We start from the raw sequence: 26213 nt of genomic DNA, 5'->3' as shown, positions 1-26213 counted from the left end.
GTTCTCTAGTTATACACTTAAGATTAGTTATATCTTGATCACTAACCTATATATATATATATATATATATATATATATATATGGATGTATTCATTTCCTTTTCCTATATTTCCTCCTTTTTCCTTCTTAATACCAACCATTAGATTAGAGATATGGACGGTCAAGATCAACATTGGGTAATTAATCTCGTGTTGCATTATTTGTCCTATTTTGTGCATTATGAGGGTACAATAGTAATCTAATAATGGCTGGAAACCGCTACGAATAATGCACCACATGGTCACGAGTAATGCATATAATTGACTATATAATGCACAATATGTGAACTGCAATGCATACGAATAAGATGTACCATGTTATGATGTTTGGACACACGTTTCTTGTTTCCCCTAAGGGTTTAATAAGCTTAGGGGCTAGGGTATAGTACGTAGACACGTATGTAATCTTCACATGGTAACGAGTAATGGATATAATTGACTATATAATGCACAATTTGTGAACTGCAATGCATACGAACAAGATGTGCTGTGTTATGATATTTGACACACGTTTCTTGTTTCCCCTAAGGGTTTAATAAGCTTAGGGGCTAGGGTATAGTACGTATGCATTAATAACAAATTATAAAACGATACGAATAATTCACCAAATTGTCACGAGTAATGGATGTTATTAACTATATAATGCACAATATGTGAACTGCAATGCATACGAATAAGATGTACCATGTTATGATGTTTGACACACGTTTCTTGTTTCCCCTAAGGGTTTAATAAGCTTAGGGGCTAGGGTATAGTACGTAGACATTACTAAATGCACGTATGTAATCTTCAATCCGTTGATTAACCCATATACACAATACCTCTAATAATGCATAATATACTGAGATAATGACAATTAATAGCTACATAATGCACTACCTAAACCAAATAATGCACATACGTATATTCCAATAACAACAATTTGTTAGTAATGTCTACGTACTATACCCTAGCCCCTAAGCTTATTAAACCCTTAGGGGAAACAAGAAACGTGTGTCAAACATCATAACATGGTACATCTTATTCGTATGCATTGCAGTTCACATATTGTGCATTATATAGTTAATAACATCCATTACTCGTGACAATTTGGTGAAGTATTCGTATCGTTTTATAATTTGTTATTAATGCGTACGTACTATACCCTAGCCCCTAAGCTTATTAAACCCTTAGGGGAAACAAGAAACGTGTGTCAAACATCATAACACAGCACATCTTGTTCGTATGCATTGCAGTTCACAAGTTGTGCATTATATAGTCAATTATATCCATTATTCGTTACCATGTGAAGATTACATACGTGTCTACGTAGTATACCCTAGCCCCTAAGCTTATTAAACCCTTAGGGGAAACAAGAAACGTGTGTCCAAACATCATAACTTGGTACATCTTATTCGTATGCATTGCAGTTCACATATTGTGCATTATATAGTCAATTATATGCATTACTCGTGACCATGTGGTGCATTATTCGCAGATACCAAAATGTGGCAGTTACTTTTCCGTTAAATGTCAATAATAACCCTATAATGCATACAACCACCTTCTATAATGCAACACGGAACCAGTTTTATAGAATCAATTTGATCCGTTGATGCCTTAGATCTAACGCGTAATATTAAGAAGGAAAAAGGATCTAAGATGTGAAAAGGAGAATAACGCTCCCCTATATATATATATATATATATATATATATACTATAACTTTTCTTGCTCAAATCAATATACTAACTTGTCTTGCTAGACTAAGATTTTGACTTAGTAAATTTTGTACGTATTTTTTGGATTATAACTTGAGTCTAAGTCTACACACACAATCGTGAAATTACGTGAGAGAGGCAAAGAGAGAGAGGTGAATTATTGAGGGATGAGACTATAGAATATCATCGACAAAGTAAAGAAATTTGTCACTAAGTTAGAAACTTCTATTGGTGGTATGTATACTTGTAATTATTAATTAATTACGTGATTATTAATTTATATTTTTCTACAACACTTCTATTATTTAAAAAAATAATAGGAACTCTCCTAATTTTATATTGTGGGCATTAATTTGATAGGGCTAAAGATAATTTTTAATTATATTTATAATATGGATTGATGCATTTAATTTTTTATTGAATTTAATTTTTTAAAGTTTGTGTTGATTTTAAAGTAATCGAGGGTGATAAACATAGACAATAAGAGTAATATGTATTTGCCAAAAACCAATGTTTAGAATAACTCATTTTTATCAAATACTAATCACTTAAAAAAATGTGCCATTGCCCGGGATCGAACCCGGGTCACCCGCATGATAGGCAGGAATACTAACCAGTGTGACACACAAGGGTTATGCGTCATTAGAGTAAGACGCATAACCCTTATGCGTCGTTGAACGACGCATAACCCTTGTGCGTCATTAACCAAAGACGCATAAGGGTTGTGCGTTTCATTAATAACGACGCATAACCCTTGTGCGTCACTCCCCCATTCGGAATAAATCTAATCTTCTTGATTAAAATGAAATTCAATTAACATATTTTACCAAAAAAAGAAAGAACTCTCAAATTGATGTCACGATATTTCTGGCAACATATTGCACAAATGGAGTGCCTCACCACCACAATCCATCATCTCCAATATCTAGATTATTTATTAGTTTCTGAATTATGTTAAACAAAATTACATGTAAACCATTACTCTCGTATTATGCTCTAGACTAGTTATATATGTTCCATTAGAAATGAAACGTTTTCCTTTTTGGGTTGTCCTATTAAAAATGAAACGTTCTCTATTTTTTCTTTTCTCTTACTTTACTCTCTCTTAATTAACTCATCAAACAACACTACATAAAATCTCATGCCGAAAACCAAATGTTTCATATTTAATTGGACGGAGGGAGTACTTTCTCCATCTCATTAGAAATGAAACATTTGCTTTTAAGCACCAGATTTTATATAGAGTTGTTTTATGAATTAATGAGGAGAGAATAAAGTAAGAGAGATGAAAAAGTAGAGATTGCATATTCCTGTGGGACGTACTAAAAAGGAAAGAGTGCATATTCTTCTGGGACGGGGGAAGTATATTCATTTTTTAAACGACTTTTGGCACTCTCTACTAAAGTCATTTAATTTTTTGGCATTTTTTCTCTTATTTTTTCGTACTTCCTCCATCCATGAAATGTTGTCCACTTTTGCCATTTTGGTCCTTCCGCGAAATATTGTCCATTTTGTTTTTTTTTTTTTCCATTTTTGGTAAATGGAGCCCGCTTTTCACTAATTCATTACACTCACATTCTATTATAAAACGAATAGTAAGTGTTAGTATATAAGTATGGAACTCACATTCCACTAACTTTTTCTACTCATTTTTTTCACATTTCTTAAAACCTGTGTTGAGTCAAATGTGGACAGCAGTTCACATACGAAGGGATTATATCTTATTTTATTCTCTTCATTTAACTAACAAAACTTAATTTTCTTAAAATAAAAGTACTGTCTCACCTAGTGAGGGAACGAGAGAGTTCTTATACTGTTCCATTTGTTCTTGATGTATTACAAAAAGAATTGGGCTTGGGAGTTATTTTTCTCATTTGGGCCGACAAGTATAAATGAAGAAGATAGTATAGGCCTGTTAAGTAATTTCATGCTGGGTGGATTAAATAATTGTTTGGACTCTTTAATTAATTTCCGGACTAAGTTTTCGCTAAATAGACCATCATAAATTATTCATTGATTAATTAATTCATCTTCGGATTGGTTAATTCCTCTTTATAATTAATTCAAAATAATTAGTTTTCCAAATTAATTTACCCAAAAAACATCCAGCAGGATTCATGTTATATAATCAAATTAAAGAATTCTTGATTCTGATCAGCAAAATATGTTTAAATTAAAGATTAAGTGTCTCAATTTCTTTTAAATAAATAAAATACTTTTCAAACATGACTTCAATTATTTAAATTCCAATTATGTTTTATCTTGATGTATATTTTTAACAAATATCCCCTCCGTGTGTGAATAAGAGTCTTATTTCTTTTCAGCACAAGTTTTTAAGAAATGTTAAAAAAACGTGGGTGGAAAAAAGTTAGTGATATATGGAGCTCACTTGTATAGCTTTAAATGAAATATAAGTTTAATGAGTTAGTGGAATGTGAGATCTATTACCATTTATAGTATAAATGAATCGGGATTCCTATGCACCAACGAATCAAAATGGAAAAATGGGAATTCTATTCGCGAACAAAGGGAGTGACTATCTCTATTGGGCTAGAAAAGAGAACCACCCTACTATACCAGTTTAGATCAACCAAATTCAGTCCCTAGTAATGAAATAGAAGTCCGGAACCCATATAAAGGGTGTGGCTGTGGAAGGAGGTGGATGAAAAGTTCTTTTCAAACGCATAACCCATATACATCAATTTATTTACAATTTATATTTATTCAAATTCCACCAAAAGAGAGAAAGTAACAAGTTACTGAAATCCTATCCTGCATACAATCTTTACTTTAGGCTGGTATCATATTATATCTATTTGACCAAAGAATCAAAGACCTCAAAGTTAATAGGTGTACATCATAGTCCCTTCAACTTGTTGGTCTAGGTTGAATTATATGGATTCAGAAATCATCTGTGATTCCTGTTTGAATAAGTATTTGTTAGTCTATTAGCATGTACATGTAGTGTTGATGAATGATTTCAAGTTGGTGATATGCAAAAGCAATCTATCCAAACTCAACATTTGCTAAGAATAGAAATAGATCAGCATATAACACTGAAAATACAGAGTAGAAGAAACATAGCTACTGAAGAAGCAATCTATCTATTATGATATAACATACTATACAAGAGCCGATGCCAGTACTTGATTTACAAAAACTACCACCATCTCCTGTGGTTATTATCCCGACGGCACAGAGGTCGGCCAGCGCCAGTTGCGCACATTCTAGCTGCGGATGAATCACCAAACCACAAAATGAGAGATATGCCAAGAATACTGACAATCGGAGCAGCAAGGAAGAACCATCTATTTCTCGGAGATTCATCCCCTACACCGGCATCAACTTCAAGTCGATCGACTAAAGCATCGTCGTCCATGGAAGCATCATCAATCAAGTATTGCTCATCAACCATCTCACTTCTCTCATTGTCATCCGCTGGAAGCTCATAGCGGCAAAGTGGGCACGTATTTCTCGTAGCTAACCACGGCAAGATGCAGGAAGGGTGGTAAAGGTGCAAACAGGGAAGCTGGTTGACGACAGCCCCAAGCGTGAACGACTCCTTGCAGATTGCACACTCCTGCTGCTGCTGCTGCTGCTTGTCTCCGTTAATAATGAGACGTGGCAGATTGTTCATATACGATAGAGAAGCAGGAGGCGCCCCTCTCCTCGAACCTTCGTTTTCAGCAAGATGGTCGAGAAGATCCTCAAACCCTCTGGCATCGAGATAATCCCCCGAATTCCCAACATAAGACTCATCATCCAAATTGGTTAACAGGTCACCAGCGTGTGCTTGTATCCGGTGGCGTATACCGAGTGGAACTGTGCCCACGAGCTGAGGGGACAGTAGCTGCCTGCCCCAGTTAACCAAGACTCTCGGCTGAGCTTCACCTTCACTACTGTCATCGTCCGAATTCCAATTGAACGCACCAGCATTCATGGGGTCGATATCATTATCGCTATCTAGCGCATCATCAGAGTCAGTATCGTCGACAGCCCTATACCTCCTAAAGCTAGCATTGGAGTCGGACTCGACATGGAGAGAATCGAAACCCTCACTTTCGGTATCGGACAAGAATCTCCTCCACCTTGTGGAAGACCGCACAGAACGAGCATCGTCGTCTTGCCTTGCGATTTGTGAAAATTGGTGAGAGAACATACTCTCCATGGACTCAGAACTGACGAATCTTCTCCTAGAGAGACCCCTTCTTCTCCTATGGTGGAGCTGAGGCGAGGGCGATGCAGACTCAAATTCTTCCAGAAACAGAAATTTACAATCAGCGCAGACACTAAAATCGTCAAGCTCGTCAGCCTCATTGTCGAATGGAAGAATTCTATGGCATAAAGCACAAGAGGAGGAATCCCCCAAATTACTCCCAGACTCCAAATCCATTTGCAAACTGAAAAGTGCAGATTCATCTAGGTTATAGATTGGGCACTTGCATAATTAGAATTCAACGAAATAAACCTAAAAGCATCATCCTTAATTACTCAATCTATTTCACAATTAAGAATCGGAATCACAATCGGAAATGGAATCGGAAGGATTAAAACGTTGAATAAATATCTAGGTTAGAGTAGCGAGGGTGGATCCCAATGGGAGCGGGGGAGAGAGAGAGAGCAGTATATATACCTGATACGTAGATACGGCGGCGGCGGTGGTGGTGGTCCGGTGGTAGAATTGGGCGACGGAAAACCAAAGCACCGTGGACGAGCGATAAATTAAAAATTACAAATAAAATGAGGCAGAAGATATACATATAAGACTAAAGTCACAAAATAGTCCTTAACATATTGTGTTTTTTTTTTTTTTTTGGTCCAAAATATTATCTTTTGAATTATTTGGTCCCTCACATTGGAAATCGGATCACATTTGGTCCATTTTGGACGATTCCATCAAATATTTGACGGTGTTAATTACCGGGTCACAAATCCGTCACTAACTGGGAGAAACTGATCCGTCACAAATCCGTCATTAACCCGTCACTAATCCGTCACTAGACGAGGATGCCGACGTTGATGAAGACCTCGGGCAGCGAGGTGAGGAAGCCGCGGGTGGTGGCGGGGGAGACCTCCGCCGTGTAAAGCGCCACGATCATGAGGGAGTACCCGACCCCAATCCCCGCCACCGCCCTTCCGGCGATGAGGAAAGGGTAGGACGGCGCTAGCCCCATCAGCAGCGCTCCGGCTAAAAAAGCGGCGGCGGCTAAGACGATCGTATAGCGGCGGCCGATGCAATCGTAGGTATTGCCGGAGGCTAGAGAGCCGATCAAGGAGAATACATTGAGAGAGCGCACGAGAATCTCATGCTAAATTGATGAGATTTTGAGGTCTTGTTTGATGAAGAGAGCTGCGCCGCTCATTACTCCGATGTCTGCAATCGCAGAAATTACTGAATGCTACATGTGATGAAGAAGAATTGGGGAAAAAAAATTTGGTTACCGACTTACCGTAGCCTAAGAGGATGGAGTTGGTGGAGGCCAAGAGGGTGCAGGCGAGGGCGCAAGTGTTGAGGCGAGGCCTTGTGACGGATCAGTTTCTCCCGGATTAGTGACGGACTTGTGACCCGGTAATTAACACCGTCAAAAATGTTACGGAACCGTCCAAAATGGACCAAATGTGATCCGATTTCAAATGTGAGAGACCGAATAATTCAAAAGATAATGTTTTGAATCAAAATAAAAAAACGTAATATGTTAAGGACCATTTTGGGACTTTAGTCTACATAAATAATAAAGTGATAAATTGAGGAATAAATGATATTTTTTTCACTATAAACTTACATCGCGGAGTACTAATAATGTGTGAGCTATCAAATGTCAACTCAGGTCACAATTTATACATGACTAAAGTCTCAATTTCGTCCTTAACATATTGCGTTTTTTTTATTTTGGTCCAAAACATTATCTTTTGAATTATTCGGTCCCTCACATTTGAAATCAGATCACATTTGGTCCATTTTGGACGGTTCCGTCAAATTTTTGACGGTTTTAATTAACGGGTCACAAATCCTTCACTAATCCGTCACTAACTGGGAGAAACTGATCCGTCACAAATCCGCCACTAATCCGTCACAAAATTGCGAAACTATCCCTGCGTTGTACAGAATTTACTCAATCTCGCATCGCGCGGCCAGCTCTATGAAGCAGTTAACGCCTTGCCCTATTTATCTAAAGGAGGCGTTTTGCTCAACTACAAAACCACCGCCTCTCTCCTCCGCCGAATCGCCGATGAGAAGTCGCTCAAGGCGGGGAAATTGATGCACCTCCATTGGAAGCTAACAAGATCGAAGCATCCCGACACTTTCCTCGCCAATCATTTGATAGAAATGTATGTGAAATGCGGCGATCAGTCTAGGGTGCGGGAGGTGTTCGACAAAATGCGCGTGAGGAATTTGTATTCTTGGAATAATATGCTCTCTGGTCACGCGAAGCTGGGGATGGCGAAGGCTGCACGGAAGGTGTTTGATAAAATGCCGGAGAGAGATTTCGTCAATTGGAACATGATGATAATGGCGTATGTGCAGAGCGAGAGGTTAGATGAGGCTGTCAGGTGTTATTTGGAGCTGAGAAGGTCGGATTGTGGGTATAATGAGTATAACTTTGCTGGGGTGTTGACGGTTTGTGTGAAGTTGAAGGCTTTGTGGTTGTTAAAGCAGCTGCATTGCCAAGTTTTTGTACTTGGATTCTTGACAAATGTTGTTTTATCGAGTTCTGTGATGGATGCGTATGCGAAATGTGACGAGATGGGAGATGAGAGAAGGTTGTTCGATGAGATAAAATTGAGGGATGTTCTTGCTTGAATGTGGTGAGATGGGAGAAGGTTGTTCGATGAGGTTGTTCGCGCGTATTAGTGACGGATTTGTGACTCGTTAATTAAAATCGTCAAAAATTTGACGGAACCGTCCAAAATGGACCAAATGTGATCCGATTTCAAATGTGAGGGACCGAATAATTCAAAAGATAATATTTTGGACCAAAATAAAAAAAACCGCAATATGTTAAAGACCAAATTGAGACTTTAGTCATTATAATTCTGTTGTACTTATTTGTACATTTACTTTTTTAATCCTCATCTAACTTTTTTTGTTATATACATATAAAATTAAAATAAATAACTTAAAATTACAGTAATTAAATACCAAAAATTACATGATTATAATTTCTAAAATTAGATTAATCAATTACCAAAATTTACCCGATTAAATTTTCTAAAGTTATTGTAATAATAAAAATAATTTTCAATTGAAAAATAAATAAAATTGAGTTGCAGTTCGACCGACCCTCCACAATGCATGTCGCGTTTGGATTCGAACCGCAATTCAGGTCTGGCTTGTGCCGGACCTCAAGATAAAATCCGGCCTGCCTCAAATTTGTAGCTAGGGGGTCGGAACTGAAGCTATGAGACGTACCGCAACTATGGCATGGTTTGCGGTTCACCACATAGTTTTTGCTTTTTTCTATTTTATTTTTATTTTTATTATTTTATTCATTAGTTGTTTTATTTCATAAATTTTACTAACTATTATAAAAATAATTATAATTATTGATCTTTTGAATTTAACTTTATACTAGTCATTAAGGTTATTTTTGTATTGTATTTCCATTTTCTTCAGTCCCTAAAAATTTGTCATCTTTCACTTTTATCATTTTTTTAGTGGACCGACCCCACATTCCACTAATTCATGTTTACTCATATTTTATTGTAAAGCTAATACAGTATATAAAAATAGGACTCACATATCAATAACTTTTTCAAACCACATTCTACATTTCTTAAAACCTGTGCCGTGTCAAATGGTGACAAATTATAAGGGACGGAGGGAGAGTACTACTTAACAAGGGACGGAAGGAGTATTATTTTGCTATTTTTTTCACAATTAAATTAATTTCATTAATTATATACTATTATTACTTATAAAAAATAATAAATTTCTAGTAGGTAATTTTTTAACTTTGATTATATGATACTCCTTAGTAATTTAATTTTCAAAATATTGTAATTCAAATAAATAAGGATAAATTGAAAAAGAAAGTGATAAGAAGATGAATAGTTGATGGAGCATAATGATATGTACTACTCCTATGTAACTTGATGAATTTTGTGTGTGGCAAAGTATGTGTATATCAAATTCATTCATTCTCCTCAGTTTTAGCACGCCTCAAATTGTAAATACAGCAAAACAAAATATTGGAATCAAAAGTCAATGGTAAAAGATAGGAATGTAAATGAGAGGGATTACTAAATTAGGCATATAACGGCATAGTTGTTAACTCTCAATCTTTCTTGTCCAAATACAGGAATAACTAACTATATCTGATCTTGATATGCTGTTTAAAAGCAGCACCAGAGTTTGATTCTCATCTTCATAAAATACTATAATCCATTATTCAATGTCATCAAGGTACTAATAAACTCATCTTCCTCATCCTCATAATATTACTAACTCAACAACATTTGTAGGAAAGTAGTGGCCAAGTCCTCCGGCCAGAGGAGGCGGAGGAGCCCTCGAATCTCAGCCCTCGATAATCGTCTAAATTTAGATGATACAGCTCCAGCTTTACCTCCACTCTCGAAATTACCCAAACAAGTCTGGAAGGTAAGTACGCATTCACTCTCGTTCGTCATAATATATGCTGATGGATGGCATGCATGCTGCAGGGTGCTGAGAGTCCCCAAAACGATGACTTCGGTGAGTTTATTGAATTTGTGCACTGCACTCTGGCTTGGCTTATACATGTGTTTTCGATGGTTTCAGTGGATTGGAGATCTCTCGAGCAAAATCAAGACCATGATGACAACGGAGTAATGCTAGCGAAGCACACGCTTGAGCTTGTTCTTGATACACTGCAGAGGTGAAGTGAAACTTGATTGCATTAGATTCCTACATGAATGATTAATCTGAATACTGAATGTGAATTCATGTTTTAGGAGAGATACATATGAGATCTTTGCTCAACCAGTTGATCCTAATCAGGTTTGTGTCTCTTTCTTCATCTCAAATTCTCTTAGCTCAGCTCGACTACCGCTCGTTGTTTCTTCAACAGGTTGAGAATTATTACGAGATTGTTAAAGAGCCTATGGACTTTGGCACAATGAGGGCTAAACTCCATGAAGGGATGTACCAAAATCTTCAACAATTCAAGGTTTGCTTTGCTTCATGTTTCATGTGTAGCAACAGCAGCCAAAGCCTAAATTGGTTTATGTTGGCAGCATGATGTGTTTCTCATACCAGAAAATGCAATGCATTTCAACTCCTCCACCACCACTTACTTCAGACAGGTAACACCAACTCTCAACCTCAACGTTATTCTCCATCTAATCGACAGCCTCTGCTGTGCCACAGGCGCGTGCTATACATGACTTAGCTCGTAAGGTCTTTCATCTCCTTAAAACAAATCCCGAAAACTTTGTTGAGGGGACAAGACGAAGATCGATGAGGAAAACTTTATGCGATTCCATCCCTAAGCCCCCTACTTCAACGTTTCAACCAAAGACCCCTGGTTTTCATCTCTCTCTTCCCGGTTTATTTTCCAAGTTCTGCGAATTCATCCTTGAGATGTATATACAGGTAGACTGTCGAATTCTCAAGTTGCAGATAGGAGAAGAGAGACATACTTGTGCAAGAAGGAGGATGCAGCAGGCTCAACCACTTCCATTCCACTGATTCTGGTAGGATTTCATATAGATAGATATGTTATAAAGTGGGCACATAACGAAAATACATCTCGTCTTGTGTTGGCAGGGAGACATTAGCTACGAGGATAGCTTAATGTCGTATGTAAAGGATTTGGGACCAACGGCCCAAATGGTCGCAAAGCGGAAGCTACTAGGACAGCATGAAACAAAAACTTGCCCCAAACCAAAACAATTCAAGACATTCCGCGACTTTGCTCCTGCAGGCTGCAACCCCTTTACCAAAGCCAGCAACACAGCACGAGACAGGGAAGAAGCAAAGTTGGAACAAAAGAGAAAAGACAAGAAAGCCACAGCCGTGGTTAAAGATTTGAATTGTTCATCCAGACCGGTTATACTAGCTTTAGAGAATTGCCATTCTGGATACAAGTCCAGAAACAAGAAAAGCTGCAATGTATCAGAAACTCCCAAACCTGTCTGTGATGAAGCTGCTCCGCAGAAGCCAGAGAAGAAGCATTTGCCATTATTATCCCACTTCACTTTCGATCTTCCCTTCTTTAAAGCGCGGCTTGAGCAGATAAATGCAGTGGAGATGGGGTTGAAGAGGAAGAAACCAGGGCTCTCGATTTATCAATGAACCTGTATTTCCTGCTACATTTATAATAACTTTCTGTTTTGATCCCTTTTATTTCAATAAAGACAATTGGAAGCAAGTAAAAAATTGAAAGTACACAACTGGGACATGAGAGTTCATCAAAACTGTGCTTTTATATACCGCATGCTATATTGCTTATACTGTTGACAGTGAATGTAACTCCACATACACTTTCTGTTTACAACGTATGACCGTGTCAATGGCAACATAATATTTGCAATTAAGATATTCTATGCAGATGGTGTGATCAGGACCGAGCTGCTTTGAGTCGAGGATTAAGCCTCCAAAGCAGAAAACTTCCTGAATTTAAAATAACTGAAAAAATAGACTAGTTGACCCATCACTAAACGATCTAAGATCTGCCGGTTTCACCAATGCACGGCATAGAGGGCAAGTCCGTTCTCTCTCAAACCTGGGGACACGAAATAACAATAGCTCAAATCAAGACTGCACAATAAAATTTTGAGAATCTGACTGCATACAAACATGCCTTGCTGCTATTTTCAATATATTTGTAGCTCAAGCAGCAATGACGATTCTCGACATATTTTGGAATAATACTAAAGGTAGGAAGAGAAAACCAACCACTCAGATACACAGTCCTCACAAAATATGTGTTTGCAACGTAGAAGGACCGGCGAATGCATCTTTTCCTGGCAAATAGCACACAAATCTCCAGCTGCAGTGACCTGAATATAATCAAATCAATGAAGTGGCAAGAGGATTAGTCATCAAGTTGAAGCACAAAAGGAGCAGCACCAATGTCAGTAAGAAATTCAATACAATACATAGAGAACATGCAGCAAAATGGAGTTTCACTGACAATAGCACAAAATCATGAAAGAGTAAGGCGACACAAAAATTTTGGGGATGTTGTTAGGTCTTTCAGCTCATCAAGAATTTTCACAAATCTTTGTCTTGCAAGTTCCATCCCAGCCCCATTCCAATAAAGAATCGAGTGGTCGGTAATGTTGTGAAAGGACATCAGGCATTTTTAAGAACATTTGTATTGCAGAGCTAGCATACCAAAAAGGTGCACATGTAAAGACAGTGCGCGTAACTATTCACAGGCAAGGTGTAAACAAGGGCTGACATTTACAAAATTTAAATGCTTGTGCTAAAGTGGAAGCAAGATCGTTGAACAGTATAAGCCTATATACATATATAATGTCTGTATATGCATATCCCTTAACTGGATGTTTTTTTAAAAAGCTGTAGCCAGTGAAAGAGAAATGAATACCTGTTCAGTTGTAGCATAAGCTCCATAGTGGATGTCTTTCCTTGACAGTGCTTTAAGAGCAGTAATGAATAATTGGACCTGAAAACATGACTCAATTCAGCAGAGCCTAAAGGCAGGGAATATAGAGATTCCTGAAAAGATCTACTGAATACTACTGCTACAAATCCTATAATTTTTAATCATTAAAAGAACAGACTTGGCTGAAATACATGTTTATACCTTCTCAACAACAGAAGTAAGCTTGAAGGTTAAATACAATCCAGTCATAAGCGATGAGAAAAGACTCCCGTATTCTTTGTTCAAGAAGAAACGGTACCAAACAGGGGCAGGGAGCAGTGCACGATAAAGGAGCAGCAGGTACTCAACCAAAGTTAACAGTTGACCCTGTGAATAAACAATATTTCATTAGCAGGTAGGCACTTTCCGAAACAAACTAGAAATTACAAGTATCTAGTTGACCATAAGGCACAGACATGATTTACCTGCCTACGGTAGTTCCGACCTCTGCTATTTTTGTAATACATCAAGAGCATACACTTGATGACCATTGCTGCTTGACGAACAAGTGTATCTAAAGAAAAAGGTGCATCACAAAGAACAAGGTCAAATTACTGACATGTAACACTTCAAAATTGCAGTGATTAATGACAATGACTCACCATTCACCATGATGATAAATATCGCATTCCAGAAAGGAGGTATGGTTCTTGGAGGCAGCATCAGCAAAGGATAGAGCACATCATCTTTCCGGTACCACCAGTATATCCCGAAAACATGAAGTGAGTAAAGAAAGACAATGCCAATAAGAGTCATTATTTTCCTCTCACCCTGAAGAGGGAAGACAGACCCTTGTTAACAGTGACTTCAAAGTGAAACTTATGGGATTTCCATCTTCACAGTAAATGGATTAAAAGTTTCTCGAAAGATATGGAAATCTACGTCAAGTACCTTTAGTGCCGTCTGCTTCCGTACAATATCATTTGACTTAAACATGAAAGCAGCAATCCAAATTGTAACACAGAATCCTGCAAACATAGAACAAGTCAATCAATTATTTTGATTCTTTCATATGATAGCCAATGAAGAGGCATAATATATAGCTATTTGAACAATGCAGCAATGCACCAATAACAGCTTCGATATGATTTGACACAAATCAGAAGGCCATATCAATATGATGAAGCATTGTAATACCTTGGAGGTGCTGACGTATGAATACAATCAACAGAAGCAACGAGAAAGGAAGGACCTGCTCGATCCAACGAGCAGCCTGCTGTATATCATATCTCTGGTAAGAGGAAGAAGAATCCCTATTATTGGCGCCAACTCCCTCAGCACCTTCCGCATTGCCATCTGCATTAGCCGAGTTGGCAGCCCCATCCGCAGAATCTCTATCACTCCGCAGATCAACCTGACTCTCCATGGACGATAGTGCTGAAGCTCCAGACGGCGACCTAGAAACCGGCCTTGAAAAGGAGTCGGCAGATGGCCCTGAATGCAGAGACGTAGCAACCCTGTCATGATCATGTTCCGCAGACCCAATTATCCTAATGGAAACCTCTCCCGCGGAAGGGGCGGGTGCAGAGTCATTCGAGAGGTCATTGTGGATACCACCGTTGTTCAATAAAGAATCGGAATCGGAACTGTTCGGCCTGGTTCTGATGAAGCCGGTGTACTCTAATAAGGTGGACAAGGGAGAGCGGAGAAGGGTGGAAGCCGAAATTTGCAGCCCATTTCTTCGGGGATGATTAGAGGCATTCGAGAAAGAAGACGACGACGATGAAGAGGAAGAAGAGGAGCTTCGGTAAGCGTCCGAATTCCCACCGGACGCTTCCATTTGCGAGGACGTCCCAGGCCTAAACCTAACCCTAACCCTAATTAACAACAATCACAATCACAATTACAATTACAATTACAATTACAATTATAATTACAATTACATAAAAAGCAAGAAGAAATAGGAATTGAATGAAAGAGTGAATTTACCTTTGAGATCGAAAATCCGTGGATGATGGGTAGGGTAGGAAAAGAAGAATGATGATTGAATGCAGGAAAAAGAAGCCTAATTGAGAAGAAAAAAAGAGAGGATGTATTCAAAATGAGGCGGCCGCAGCGGAGAATGGGAAGGGGGCGACGTTGAGAATCACGGCTGCGAGTCGTTGAATACGCGTTTGCCCTTTCTCTCTCTCTCTGCTCTTCTCTTTGATTGGGATAATGGAGGAGCGAGAAGAGAGAGAAACAAGGGTACGGACGATGACCCTGCCTGCTGTTTATAGTTTATACACACTTGCAAACGCAAAACTAATTATAAATTACCATTATTATTTATTGTTGTTTTCTGGCGGGTCGTTTTTATTTATTTATTTTTTTATTTTGAATAATTACATAAATACGTGTGTGCTATTTTCAGCAGCTGACCTTTGAAAATTCGTGGTTGGACCGGACGGAATATTAATATTCATGCCCCACCACAAAGTATAAAAGTTTATACTTCTATTTCTTTTAAAGAATTAGTCCACAAAATATTAATACGCGTCCGGACCGGACGGAGCAGTCGAAGTTTTTGTGAATGTTTTCATACTTTTTTCATCATGCATTCATGATGTTTTCACTTCTGTATGTTTAGTGCATTTATGTTTATGCAATGGAATGTTGTTGGTAGAATGAGAAATCGTAGCATTTATTTATCCTAAGTTGAGTATTATACATTTATTTATGTCGTTGAATTTCGTTACATAGTGGTTGTTGGTTGATAGTAGTGTTTCGGTTCTTGCATGTTCTTAGTTTATTTCATCATTTTCTTGTGTTAGAATTAGTGGTTTCGCCCAAGGTTGAAAGAAGAACTAACGCACTATTAAGAAAATAGCTTCTCACCACACTTAATTTATCATACTTTGTAAAGGATGCCAGTATAGATATTGAGTCACTACACGTATAACATATACTATTACTACATCACACAATAAATGCCATATTGGAACTCATTTAATGGCACTTCTATGTGTATTCAGTTTCAAAGTAAAAATAATTCTTAATATTGAGATAAAAATAAAAAATGTAAATTTTCACAAAAATGTAAACGTCATCACCTAATATTTTACGAAGCAAATGGATAATTAACCAATTAATAAGTAAAATTAAGAAATATTTAAGTATGACATTCAGAAAAGTTAAAACCAATAATTAAACATAACAAATTAAAAAGTCATAAAAAGTCTTAATTATTAAAACCAAAATTTCAGATTCCCCCTTCCTCTCTGATTTCTCAAACCCTCCTTCCCCCCTCCAAAAAAAAGTCACCCTACCCTCGCTGCCCAATCGCCGGCGAGAGTCACCGCACCGCTTACCTTTCCCCGTACAAAGCTTTTAATTGCGTACCATAGGCGCGCCACTGCCCAAACATGTCTCTGCCCGTGCGACTAGTCACCGGCGCCACTGCTCACCTCCGAAAGCCCTTCCCCGGCGGAAACGTTGCCCACACTACTAGCCGCTGCCCTTGTTGCTCCACCTGAGGTTTATTTCCATAGTTTAAAATGTTGTTTGTTTGTGAATCCTAATTTTTTCAATTCTAGGTTTTTATGTAGGAAATAGTTTGTGATAATTGTCTAGCTTATGATTTGGTTAACGATTTGGATAAAATAGTGGATGAAGTAGATATATGATAAGTTGGGAAAATTAGAGTTTTGAATGCTAATGGTTGTCGATTCATTAGTTGATTAATATAATTAGCCATCTGGAGAATCACCATTGCACCTTATTGTCAGTTTACACATGACTTTATAAGTTTCACTCATTTATTAGAGTAATTCTTTTGCTTGGTCTTAGTATGAAATTATATAACACATTATCGTTTACGTTTTATAACTTCATTGATTTGTAGACTTGATAATGGGTGAATTTGTGAATAATAAGTTTACTTGATAATGGGTGAATGTGAATAATAAGTTTAGTAATATTTGGAGCTATATTAATAATAATAATAATAATAATAATAATAATAATAATAATAAACTTGATATATGTGTGTCTATGGCTATAAAAATGTTATCCCATTCACAAATTTAGAGACTCAACATTGTATTGCTTCAGTCATCTAAGCTAGTAAGTTGATAATGCATTGCCTTGGTAACTATCAGTAGCTATGTACCTAATCTGAATTTCACGTGCTTATAATAATTTCTTTACATTCTCTTCTAAGAGTTAGTGAGATTGCATATTGTCATGCCTATTGATATAGTATATGTTCTGTATCTGATGTTCAAAGAATAAAAGGTAGTAAAAACATAACCTTTATGTGAGAAATACAGCAGGTACTAATGTTTATTAGCTTGATCTTTTTTGTTTATTGTGCGGTACTTTATGGAGTGGGAGAGAATAAGAAGGGTATTGAAGCCAATATGCAAGTTCTATATGTGCATATGGATAAATAATTTGAAGGTTTGTTTCTTCTTGCATTGATGATTGAAAATTTGATAGGGAACATACAAGTAAAAGAGTGTTAGTAAATTCGTTAATAATTTGAATTTTGTGTGATACGTTCTCTTTGTCCCGAGGAACAGGTAATACCTTATTACCTTAGTTATTTTCTTGATCTTATATTGTCAAATTATGGAATGTGGCAACTTTTTTATTAGCACAAAATAGGCATCAATAACAAAGTTAAGTGTTGCTAGCTTAATATTTCCCTTTTTCATCAATTTTTATTATTTTGTTGGAGTTTGTTTATGTTGATTAATGGTGAAGGCAAGAGAGAATTCGCGCAGATGGATCAAGTTATATGGAAGATAACCGACCGGATGGATCAGTTAGCAAATGTCGTTGCTACTTGATCAAGGCGTTCTCTCTTGTTCACGAAAAAACATTTATAACTCTCAATCGTGCACTACTTTAATAGTAAAGCGGCAGGTACGAGGTCGATCCCACAGGAAAGCTGGTGCGTTGAGTGTGTGTTTAGTGAATAGGGTTCGGCTGCTGCCACGCTTTAAATTGGGAGTTTTAAACTACTGGATTACGCTAGGCAGAAAATAGACTAACTACTTGATCAAGGGACTCATCATGCTGACAACAAATAACAGACCAAGTAAACGACATGCTGAAATAAAGACTTAACTACCTAATCATGCTACGAAACTACAAACCACTTTGTCATTCAACATAATGAAGATTCAAGCTCTCGATCAGGGACTTTAAAACAAAACTAAACTGGAACAGTGTACATAGAATTCCGAAAACAAACGACTTTGATTTTTATACTCAGAACTCAAACAGTACTGCGATAATGCGAAATACAAAACAAGGTTGATTCTTTAACTATGCAACAAGACGAAATTTAACTAAGCTAACAAGTTCAGAAAACAAGAAAGTAAGAAGGCGAAATAAGCCGAGAGGTCCTCGGTTGTAAACTTGAGATGGCACCGAACATATATTGATTTCTCTGTCGCGCTCCCTTCAGTCGCTTTCCTTCTAACTGACCATTTCTACTTTTTAACTAGGCTATTTTGGAATTGGGGAAGAACTTGGAACCAGGAACAGGCGGAAAAACTAAACTAAAAGCGAGGAAAAAGGAAGAAGATGTCGAAGAAGAAAAAAAAAGCTCCTTATTATGGCGTTGCATCCTCTATTTATAAGTTTCTCACACAACCTCCAGCTATGATAACAACTTTGGCAGCGAATATTCGTCCTTACTGGGATCGCGCGCCTCATCAATTGATACGTGTCCTTCTTCTAGAATGTCATGGTTCTTCAATAACAGAATGAGGATTCGCTGGAAGCCTCACGTGTCTTCCTTCTAGAATGCAGTGGTCCCCCGGCTAACTGCTTGATCACCTCCTTGATCAACCCACCCAGTTTTTTGGCCTTTTTCGCCTTCTGTGTCAGCTTGATCAGTTTGGCCTTGTTGCCCTTGGTCAAGCAGCATTCCTATACAATTAACACTTGCTTTGCGCGATAAACTGATCAAGTAGCATACATTTTACCCCTAAACCGATGCATGAAATTGGCCTTATCAAACTACTCACACTTAAAACATAATTGTCCTCAAGTATAAAGAAAAAGAAAAGAAAAAGAAAAGAAAAGAAAAAGATAAGGCAAATTTAAGGCATGGTTTACTCGGTTCAAGAAAGTGAAAGAAGACGAAAAGAAAAACAAGACTCAAAACAGAGACACATATTCACATAGGTGCATAAACCGAATAAACTTCCAACAATCATACCCGAAGTCGAGGTCAATCCATTTGCAAGCAGCTTATGTTTCCTCCCTTTCGCGTTCACTTGATCAAGTTTGTCAAGATAGCTCAATTTAAACCAACTGTTGGATTAACCCAGTCACTCATTTCTCACCAGAGATGTTAGGATTGTTCACTCAGTAATTGCTACACATTTAATACCTCTAATCGGACTGCACAAGATAGTTCTTTAAGGTCTTTGTTTCGGTCGTAATGAGGCTTAGGGAAGTGACGTGTAGGGGTAGGGTCCTAGGGGTTCTAAGTTAAAAATTCAAAAATATAAACTGGAAAAAGAACCACTCTTCTGGATCAAGCTGGGTTATTATTTTGCCACTTGATGTTTCACTAGGTCAAGTTGCGACCCTTAGCCCTTTAACTTTTGGCTTATTTCTTAACTCTCGACTTACTGGGTCAGGTTACAAACTTTTTCCTGCCCTTCTTTTTCAACTTTTCTCAACTTTTTTTCAAAATATATAATTTTTTTTTCGAACCGATCAACTTAACCGATCAACCTGACTGACTAAACTTGCTCAACCCGGCTACCCTTTTATTTCGGCTTTTCTATTGTCATCCCTTTTTTTCTTTTGAAACAATTCATCTCTCAACCCCTTTTTCTCATGTGTTACAAAATATAAAATTTCGGTTTTAAGGCTTCAAAAGACGGGTGAAATTGTATATGGCTCAACTTGGCTTTCTAGGGGGTGCTTGTTTGATGAGTCGGGTTTGTGAAACGAAAGGAAAAATGGCTCAATTGGTTAGGTCCTAATGCCTTTAGTCCTTACTACTTGTGCAATTTTCATCTAAATATCAAAAAGTAGTCTCTCGTATTTTTTCCTTTGTAAAAATAGTAGAAAGTGTTCTACTTTGACATATAACTCGCATTTTAGAGAGGCTTCACAGAAGGTTTTAGAATTGAGCATTTCCATCATACTTACGTCATTCAAACTGATCAAGTTGAGCAATCAAGTTTCACATGTAAACATACTGTGTCCTGTTTCTTACCCTTCCCCAGGCATTCATATCTTTCATTTATCCAATTCCATGCATACTACCCTAATTAATAATAACTGATAGTTTTGCATTTTTATAATTTGACATGTATGATTTCAATAAGGCTAACCCTCCCCCCTCCCACTGCATATTAGCTCGCCCTCGAGTGGCTTGATGCAGTGGAAAAAAAGGTTAGGCAACGGCACAGAGATAAAAAAATCAGGGAAAACTTCTCACACCTAGACTTGATAAATCGTCTGTAAAAGCCTGCATGACCCAAGAAGGCCCGGATCTCCTTTTGATTTGTCGGGTACGGGAGCTTCGCTATGACACCCACCTTGGCTTGATCCACTTCGATCCCTCTGCTCGACACGACGTGGCCCAGGACAATGCCTTCGGTAACCATGAAATGGCATTTCTCAAAGTTTAACACCAAGTCCTTCTGCCGGCACCTCTCCAGCACTCTGTTTAGGTTATGTAGCCCTTGATCAAATGTGTCTCCATAGACGGTAAAATTGTCCATGCAGATCTCTATGCAATCTTCTAACAAATCAGAGAAAATGCTCATCATGCATCTTTGGAAGGTGCCTGGGGCATTGCAGAGGCCAAATGACATTCTTCTGTAGGCGTAGGTGCCAAAAGGGTATGTGAAGGTGGTCTTTTCTTGATCCTCTGGATTCACCGCGATCTGGAAGTAGCCACTGTACCCATCGAGGAAACTGAAGTATTGCTTCCCGACTAATTTCTCAAGCATCTGGTCAATGAATGGCAACGGGAAGTGATCTTTCTTTGTGGCCGCGTTCAGCTTCCTGTAATCAATACACATCCTCCACCCAGTGACTGGTCGTGTCGGAATCAGCTCATTCTTCTCGTTCTTCACCGCCTGGATTCCACCCTTCTTCGTCACCATATGAACTGGACTGACCCAGTTGCTATCAGGAATGGAGTAGATAATTCTTATGGAGACCAGCTTGACTATCTCCTTGAGCACCTCTTCCCTCATGTTTGGGTTGAGTTTGCGTTGCTGGTCACGGTGTGGCTTAGCTCCTTCTTCCAGCCTGATATGGTGCATGCATAAATCTGGGCTGATGCCCACCAGATCCGTCAGCTTCCACCCGATTGCCTTTTGGTTTTGCCTCAACACTTCCAGCAATTTATCCTCCTGCCCCTAGGTCAACCGACTGTTGATGATCACGGGCTTTGTTTCATCCTCCCCCAGATAGGCGTACTTCAAATGCGCTGGAAGTGGCTTCAATTCCTTCACGGGTTTCAGCACTTTAGTAGGCAGAGGATTTTCTTCCGTTTCTCTTCTCAGTGGCATGCCTTGAACAGGCAGCTTCTTGAGGCTAGACACTTGAGCGATTCCGCTTGACCCAGCTGGTCGCGGTCGCTTGCAAAAATCCATCACTGCTTTCGCGATGACTTGATCATTCATTTCACCTACATTCATGGCTTTATACCATTCGGTGACTTCTTTCTCAACCTCTTCATCTGCAGCGGAGTCAGTGAACTGCCTTTGTAGGAACTCCTTCTCCAGATACTCCTGCACCAGCAGTTCGGTTACGTCCACCGAGTACACATTCTCACTGTCTGCCGGCCTCTTCATTGCTTCGTCAATGTTGAACGTGAATTGCTCTCTGTTGAAATCCAGACTGATCGTCCCATTACGGACATCGATTATAGTGCTGGCCGTCGACAAGAATGGTCTTCCCAACAGAACTCCGCTGAACTCCTTCGCTGCTGGCTCTATCATCATGATGACGAAGAAGCCGGCTGGGTACAGAAAATTGTTCACCTTTACGATTACATCTTCCAGAATTCCCTCCGGGTGAATGCAAGATCTGTCGGCCAGCTGTATCATGATATCAGTATCGACGAGCTTGGCCTCTCCTAGCTTTTTGTAGATAGCATACGGCAGAACATTGATGGATGCCCTAAATCGCACATTGCATGCTCCACTTGAATATCTCCGATCGAAATTGGGAATGTGAACATCCCTGGGTCTGTCTTCTTTGATGGGAGGTCGCTTCGCTGGATCACTGCAGAGACATTTTCATCTGTAATCATTCTCCCTTCTTCATTGACCTTCCCCACCAGGTAGTCCTTTATAAATTTGCTGACTGGGGGCTTCTTTAATGCCGTCAAGAGTAGCACCTTAACTTCTACATCTTTGAACGTACTGGCCACATCATTCGTGGCGTCTCTCTTCCAGGTAACCATTCCGCGGTATGGGTATGGCTTGACCTTCTCAGCTTCTTCTCCTTGACCTTCTCCTGAGGTCTCGCCGCCCATTTTCTCTTTCCCTTTGTCTCTTCCTTTGGGTCGATCAGGGGAACTGGACTCTCATTCTTCTTGGCTCGATCCAGGCCATTTTGGTGAAGCCAAGAGAGAATACGCGCAGATGGATCAAGTTATATGGAAGATAACCGACCGGGTGGATCAATTAGCAAATGCCGTTGCTACTTGATCAAGGTGTTCTCTCTTGTTCACGAAAAAACATTTATAACTCCCAATCATGCATTACTTTAACAGTAAAGCGGCAGGTACGAGGTCAATCCCACATGGAAGCTGGTGCGTTGAGTGTGTGTTTAGTGAATAGGGTTCGACTGCTGCTACGCTTTAAATTGGGAGTTTTAAACTACTGGATTACGCTAGGCAGAAAATAGACTAACTACTTGATCAAGGGACTCATCATGCTGACAACAAATAACAGACTAAGTAAACGGCAGGCTAAAATAAAGACTTAACTACCTAATCATGCTACGAAACTACAAACCACTTTGTCATTCAACATAATGAAGATTCAAATACTCGATCAGGGACTTTAAAACGAAACTAAACTGGAACAATGGAATTCCGAAAACAAACAACTTTGATTTTTATACTCAGAACTCAAATAGTACTGCGAAAATGCGAAATACAAAACAAGGTTGATTCTTTAACTACACAACAAGACGGAATTTAACTAAGCTAACAAGTTCAGAAAACAAGAAAGTAAGAAGGCGAAATAAGCCGAGAGGTCCTCGGTTGGAAACTTGAGATGGCGCCGAACATATATTGATTTCTTTGTCGCGCTCCCTTCAGTCACTTTCCTTCTAACTGACCATTTCTACTATTTAACTAGGCTATTTTGGAATTGGGGAAGAACTTGGAACCAGGAACAGGCGGAAAAACTAAACTAAAAGCGAGGAAAAAGAAAGAAGATGTCGAAGAAGAAAAAAAAAGCACCTTATTATGGCGTTGCATCCTCTATTTATAAGTTTCTCACACAACCTCCAGCTATGATAACAACTTTGGCAGCGAATATCCGTCCTTGCTGGGATCGCGCGCCTCATCAATTGATATGTGTCATTCTTCTAGAATGTCGTGGTTCTTCAATAACAGAATGAGGATTCGCCTTCCAGCGCATCAGCCTCACGTGTCTTCCTTCTAGAATGCAGTGGTCCCCCGGCTAACTGCTTGATCACCTCCTTGATCAACCCACCCAGTTTTTTGGCCTTTTTCGCCTTTTGTGCCAGCTTGATCAGTTTGGCCTTGTTGCCCTTGGTCAAGCAGCATTCCTATACAATTAACACTCGCTTTGCGCGATAAACTGATCAAGTAGCATACATTTTACCCCTAAACCGATGCATGAAATAGGCCTTTATCAATTAATATTTTGCGCTTTTAATATCTTAACAGGAACACATGATGTTGTTGCGAAGATGAAGTTAGCTAAGTATTCTAATGCGGATGAGAATGTGTGATAAAGAGCTTCTAAGAAAAAACCTTAAGAGTTAGATAATTGTGTAGTCATGTAGAACCTTTTATGTATTTTCATTTTAATATTGTATACTTTGATTTCATGGAAATTATTATATAAGTTTTTTATATGTATGTATGTTTTGTATTTAAAGTGATTGTAAAGTGGAACTGATAGTACGTTGGGAAATGGAAATGTAATTGTTTAATATTCAAATTTAGAAAAATTAAATAATAGTAATAAAATAATTTTTATATATTTGAAGGAGCAACCTTAAATTATGCTATTTATAGATGGAGAAATGTGAATTATGAAATTTGCAGAGGCAAAATGTAATTGTAAAAATCTATAGGTGGTCGTTTGTAATTTTCATTTGTATTAATCAATGTAATCACATATTACATTTGCTGGCACTTTCAAATGACAGCAAACATATTGTTTTGTGGCAATTTTTAGGTGTAGTTATGATAGTTATATGATCACATTTCACCTATCGTTACAGTGACTCTCAGCTGCACTTGCATAGGATGCCATTATAGATAAAGTGCCATGACATCATTTTTCTGCTGACATTTTTTAGTGTCATATCACGCCAATTTTGTAGTAGTGACGATAGTGCTAAATTAATGGTAGAAGTCAAGTTAAAGTAGAATAGCATGTTAGCATTGTTCCTTCAATCGAATGTTAATTTGTGTTCTGTTTAGTTGTTATATTCTTCGTCTTTGGGTTCATTGTCAGCGTATCTTCAAGCTCGTTAGCTTAAGGAATGCAGTTGTTCTTCAATACTTGTTCACCAAGTTCATCTTCATCGTTGTTGATCTTAGTGTAGTTTACGTAGTTGACTAAATGATGACGCACACGTTTCAAGACCCTTCTTCAGCGCCATTGCTTTTGTCTTTACATGCATGCGCCTGCGTTCTTTAAATGATGAAGAGTTCAAAGCTTACATGGGCTGGGGGAGAAGGAGAGTGGGTATGCAGGGTCCTTCACGATAAAAAAACGTAGTCAATCTGGCGCATTGCATTGTTTTGATGGTCCATAGGATGATCCCGACTCAATTCAACGTGTGGTCTCTCTCCACCTCCAACTTTTAAAAACTCAATTCCTTTAACAGTTGGAGACCATATAAATAGTACCAAAGTTCTACAGTTAGAATGAAACAATCCCTAACATTAGCAGCAAATCCATATCCCCAAAAACCTAGATCATCATGAAATTATCTCTAATCAAAAGTTAGTCCTTCTAGCGAGGCATCGGTGTGCTTTAAAGTATCTCTCAGAGAAGCTTTCCTCCCCATCATATCTCAAAATGTCATTCCAAGATCTCAAAGCATAGTACAGTCTCTTAACATTGTAAACCACTCTCAGGTCTACAACCACACATGTTGCAATAATTTGTCTCCGGTAGACGCCTCATACTTCTCTCCTCGTTGGTCAGATCGCATTATTCAGAAGCATCTAACATTCTCTTTTTGTTATAATTTAAAAAGGTCAACTTTAAAAAACAAAAAGGAAGTGGACCTATTTTAGATTTTGTATATGTAGCAGAATAAAAGATGAATACTATATTAGTATTTTTCTATTTATTTTTTTAAAAATACTACTCCATCTGTCCTTCAAAATTTGTCACACATTTCTATTTTTGTCCATCCCATACAATTTATCACATTTCACAATATATAAGTTTTTGGTAGTGGTAACAATTTAACTCAAATATAACATCTTAGATAGTGGTAATTAATATCTAAACAATTTTGGTAGTAAAGTTACTTTATGTTGTATCCTGACATATTATCCTCAGGTTGATAACATTCGCAAGAGGTTGTCGAATACAAGATTTATTATAGGTAAACTTAATTAGTTGAAATTTATTCTAGTGCGATTAATAAAAGTTTAATTGGTTTAAATTAATATCCAATTTGGGTTTAATTAAATCATTTAACTTTCGTGAGATTTAAATGAAACCGAAACCGCCACTTTTTGAACCATGG

The 26213-nt window shown here is 38.2% G+C and overlaps 3 protein-coding genes and 1 long non-coding RNA gene across 4 annotated transcripts; 2 read left to right on the top strand and 2 right to left on the bottom strand.

The window, feature by feature from the left end:
- Positions 1-4744: 4744 nt before the first annotated feature.
- Positions 4745-6448, bottom strand: LOC121798284 (E3 ubiquitin-protein ligase CIP8-like). Its single transcript, XM_042197201.1, has 2 exons — positions 6371-6448; positions 4745-6137 (listed from the first exon to the last, which is right to left on the bottom strand). Exon 2 carries the CDS (start codon positions 6128-6130, stop codon positions 4898-4900), a length of 1233 nt encoding a protein of 410 aa, XP_042053135.1. The 5' UTR covers positions 6131-6137; positions 6371-6448; the 3' UTR covers positions 4745-4897.
- A 753-nt stretch (positions 6449-7201) lies between these two features.
- LOC121800917 (pentatricopeptide repeat-containing protein At2g21090-like) lies at positions 7202-8539 on the top strand. The gene is made up of 2 exons (XM_042200406.1): positions 7202-7243; positions 7844-8539. Exons 1-2 carry the CDS (start codon positions 7202-7204, stop codon positions 8537-8539), a joined length of 738 nt encoding a protein of 245 aa, XP_042056340.1.
- A 3583-nt stretch (positions 8540-12122) lies between these two features.
- LOC121799309 (RING finger and transmembrane domain-containing protein 2-like) lies at positions 12123-15541 on the bottom strand. Its single transcript, XM_042198633.1, has 9 exons — positions 15255-15541; positions 14463-15142; positions 14217-14293; positions 13928-14096; positions 13751-13839; positions 13488-13652; positions 13269-13346; positions 12614-12717; positions 12123-12440 (listed from the first exon to the last, which is right to left on the bottom strand). The coding sequence occupies exons 2-9, from the start codon at positions 15103-15105 to the stop codon at positions 12335-12337; spliced, it is 1431 nt and encodes a 476-aa protein (XP_042054567.1). The 5' UTR covers positions 15106-15142; positions 15255-15541; the 3' UTR covers positions 12123-12334.
- Positions 15542-16498: 957 nt separating this feature from the next.
- On the top strand, positions 16499-24351 carry LOC121799308. Its single transcript, XR_006050238.1, has 2 exons — positions 16499-17705; positions 24163-24351. It is a non-coding gene; the product is annotated as an uncharacterized LOC121799308 (long non-coding RNA).
- The last annotated feature ends 1862 nt before the right edge of the window (positions 24352-26213 follow it).

Source organism: Salvia splendens, chromosome 4 (assembly GCF_004379255.2).
Source record: "Salvia splendens isolate huo1 chromosome 4, SspV2, whole genome shotgun sequence".
Lineage (NCBI taxonomy): Eukaryota > Viridiplantae > Streptophyta > Magnoliopsida > Lamiales > Lamiaceae > Salvia > Salvia splendens.
Note: the sequence above shows the minus strand (reverse complement) of the source record. Positions and strands in the feature narration are given on the sequence as shown.

Coding starts and splice junctions, on each gene's coding strand:
- LOC121798284 (XM_042197201.1), bottom strand. CDS start 6,130: ATGGATTTGGAGTCTGGGAGTAATTTGGGGGATTCCTCCTCTTGTGCT.
- LOC121800917 (XM_042200406.1), top strand. CDS start 7,202: ATGGAGTTGGTGGAGGCCAAGAGGGTGCAGGCGAGGGCGCAA. Junction 7,244..7,843: donor GGGTGCAGGCGAGGGCGCAA/GTGTTGAGGCGA, acceptor TGCGTTGTACAG/AATTTACTCAATCTCGCATC.
- LOC121799309 (XM_042198633.1), bottom strand. CDS start 15,105: ATGGAAGCGTCCGGTGGGAATTCGGACGCTTACCGAAGCTCCTCTTCT. Junction 13,840..13,927: donor ATTTATCATCATGGTGAATG/GTGAGTCATTGT, acceptor CTTTTTCTTTAG/ATACACTTGTTCGTCAAGCA. Junction 13,653..13,750: donor GTCGGAACTACCGTAGGCAG/GTAAATCATGTC, acceptor GTTTATTCACAG/GGTCAACTGTTAACTTTGGT.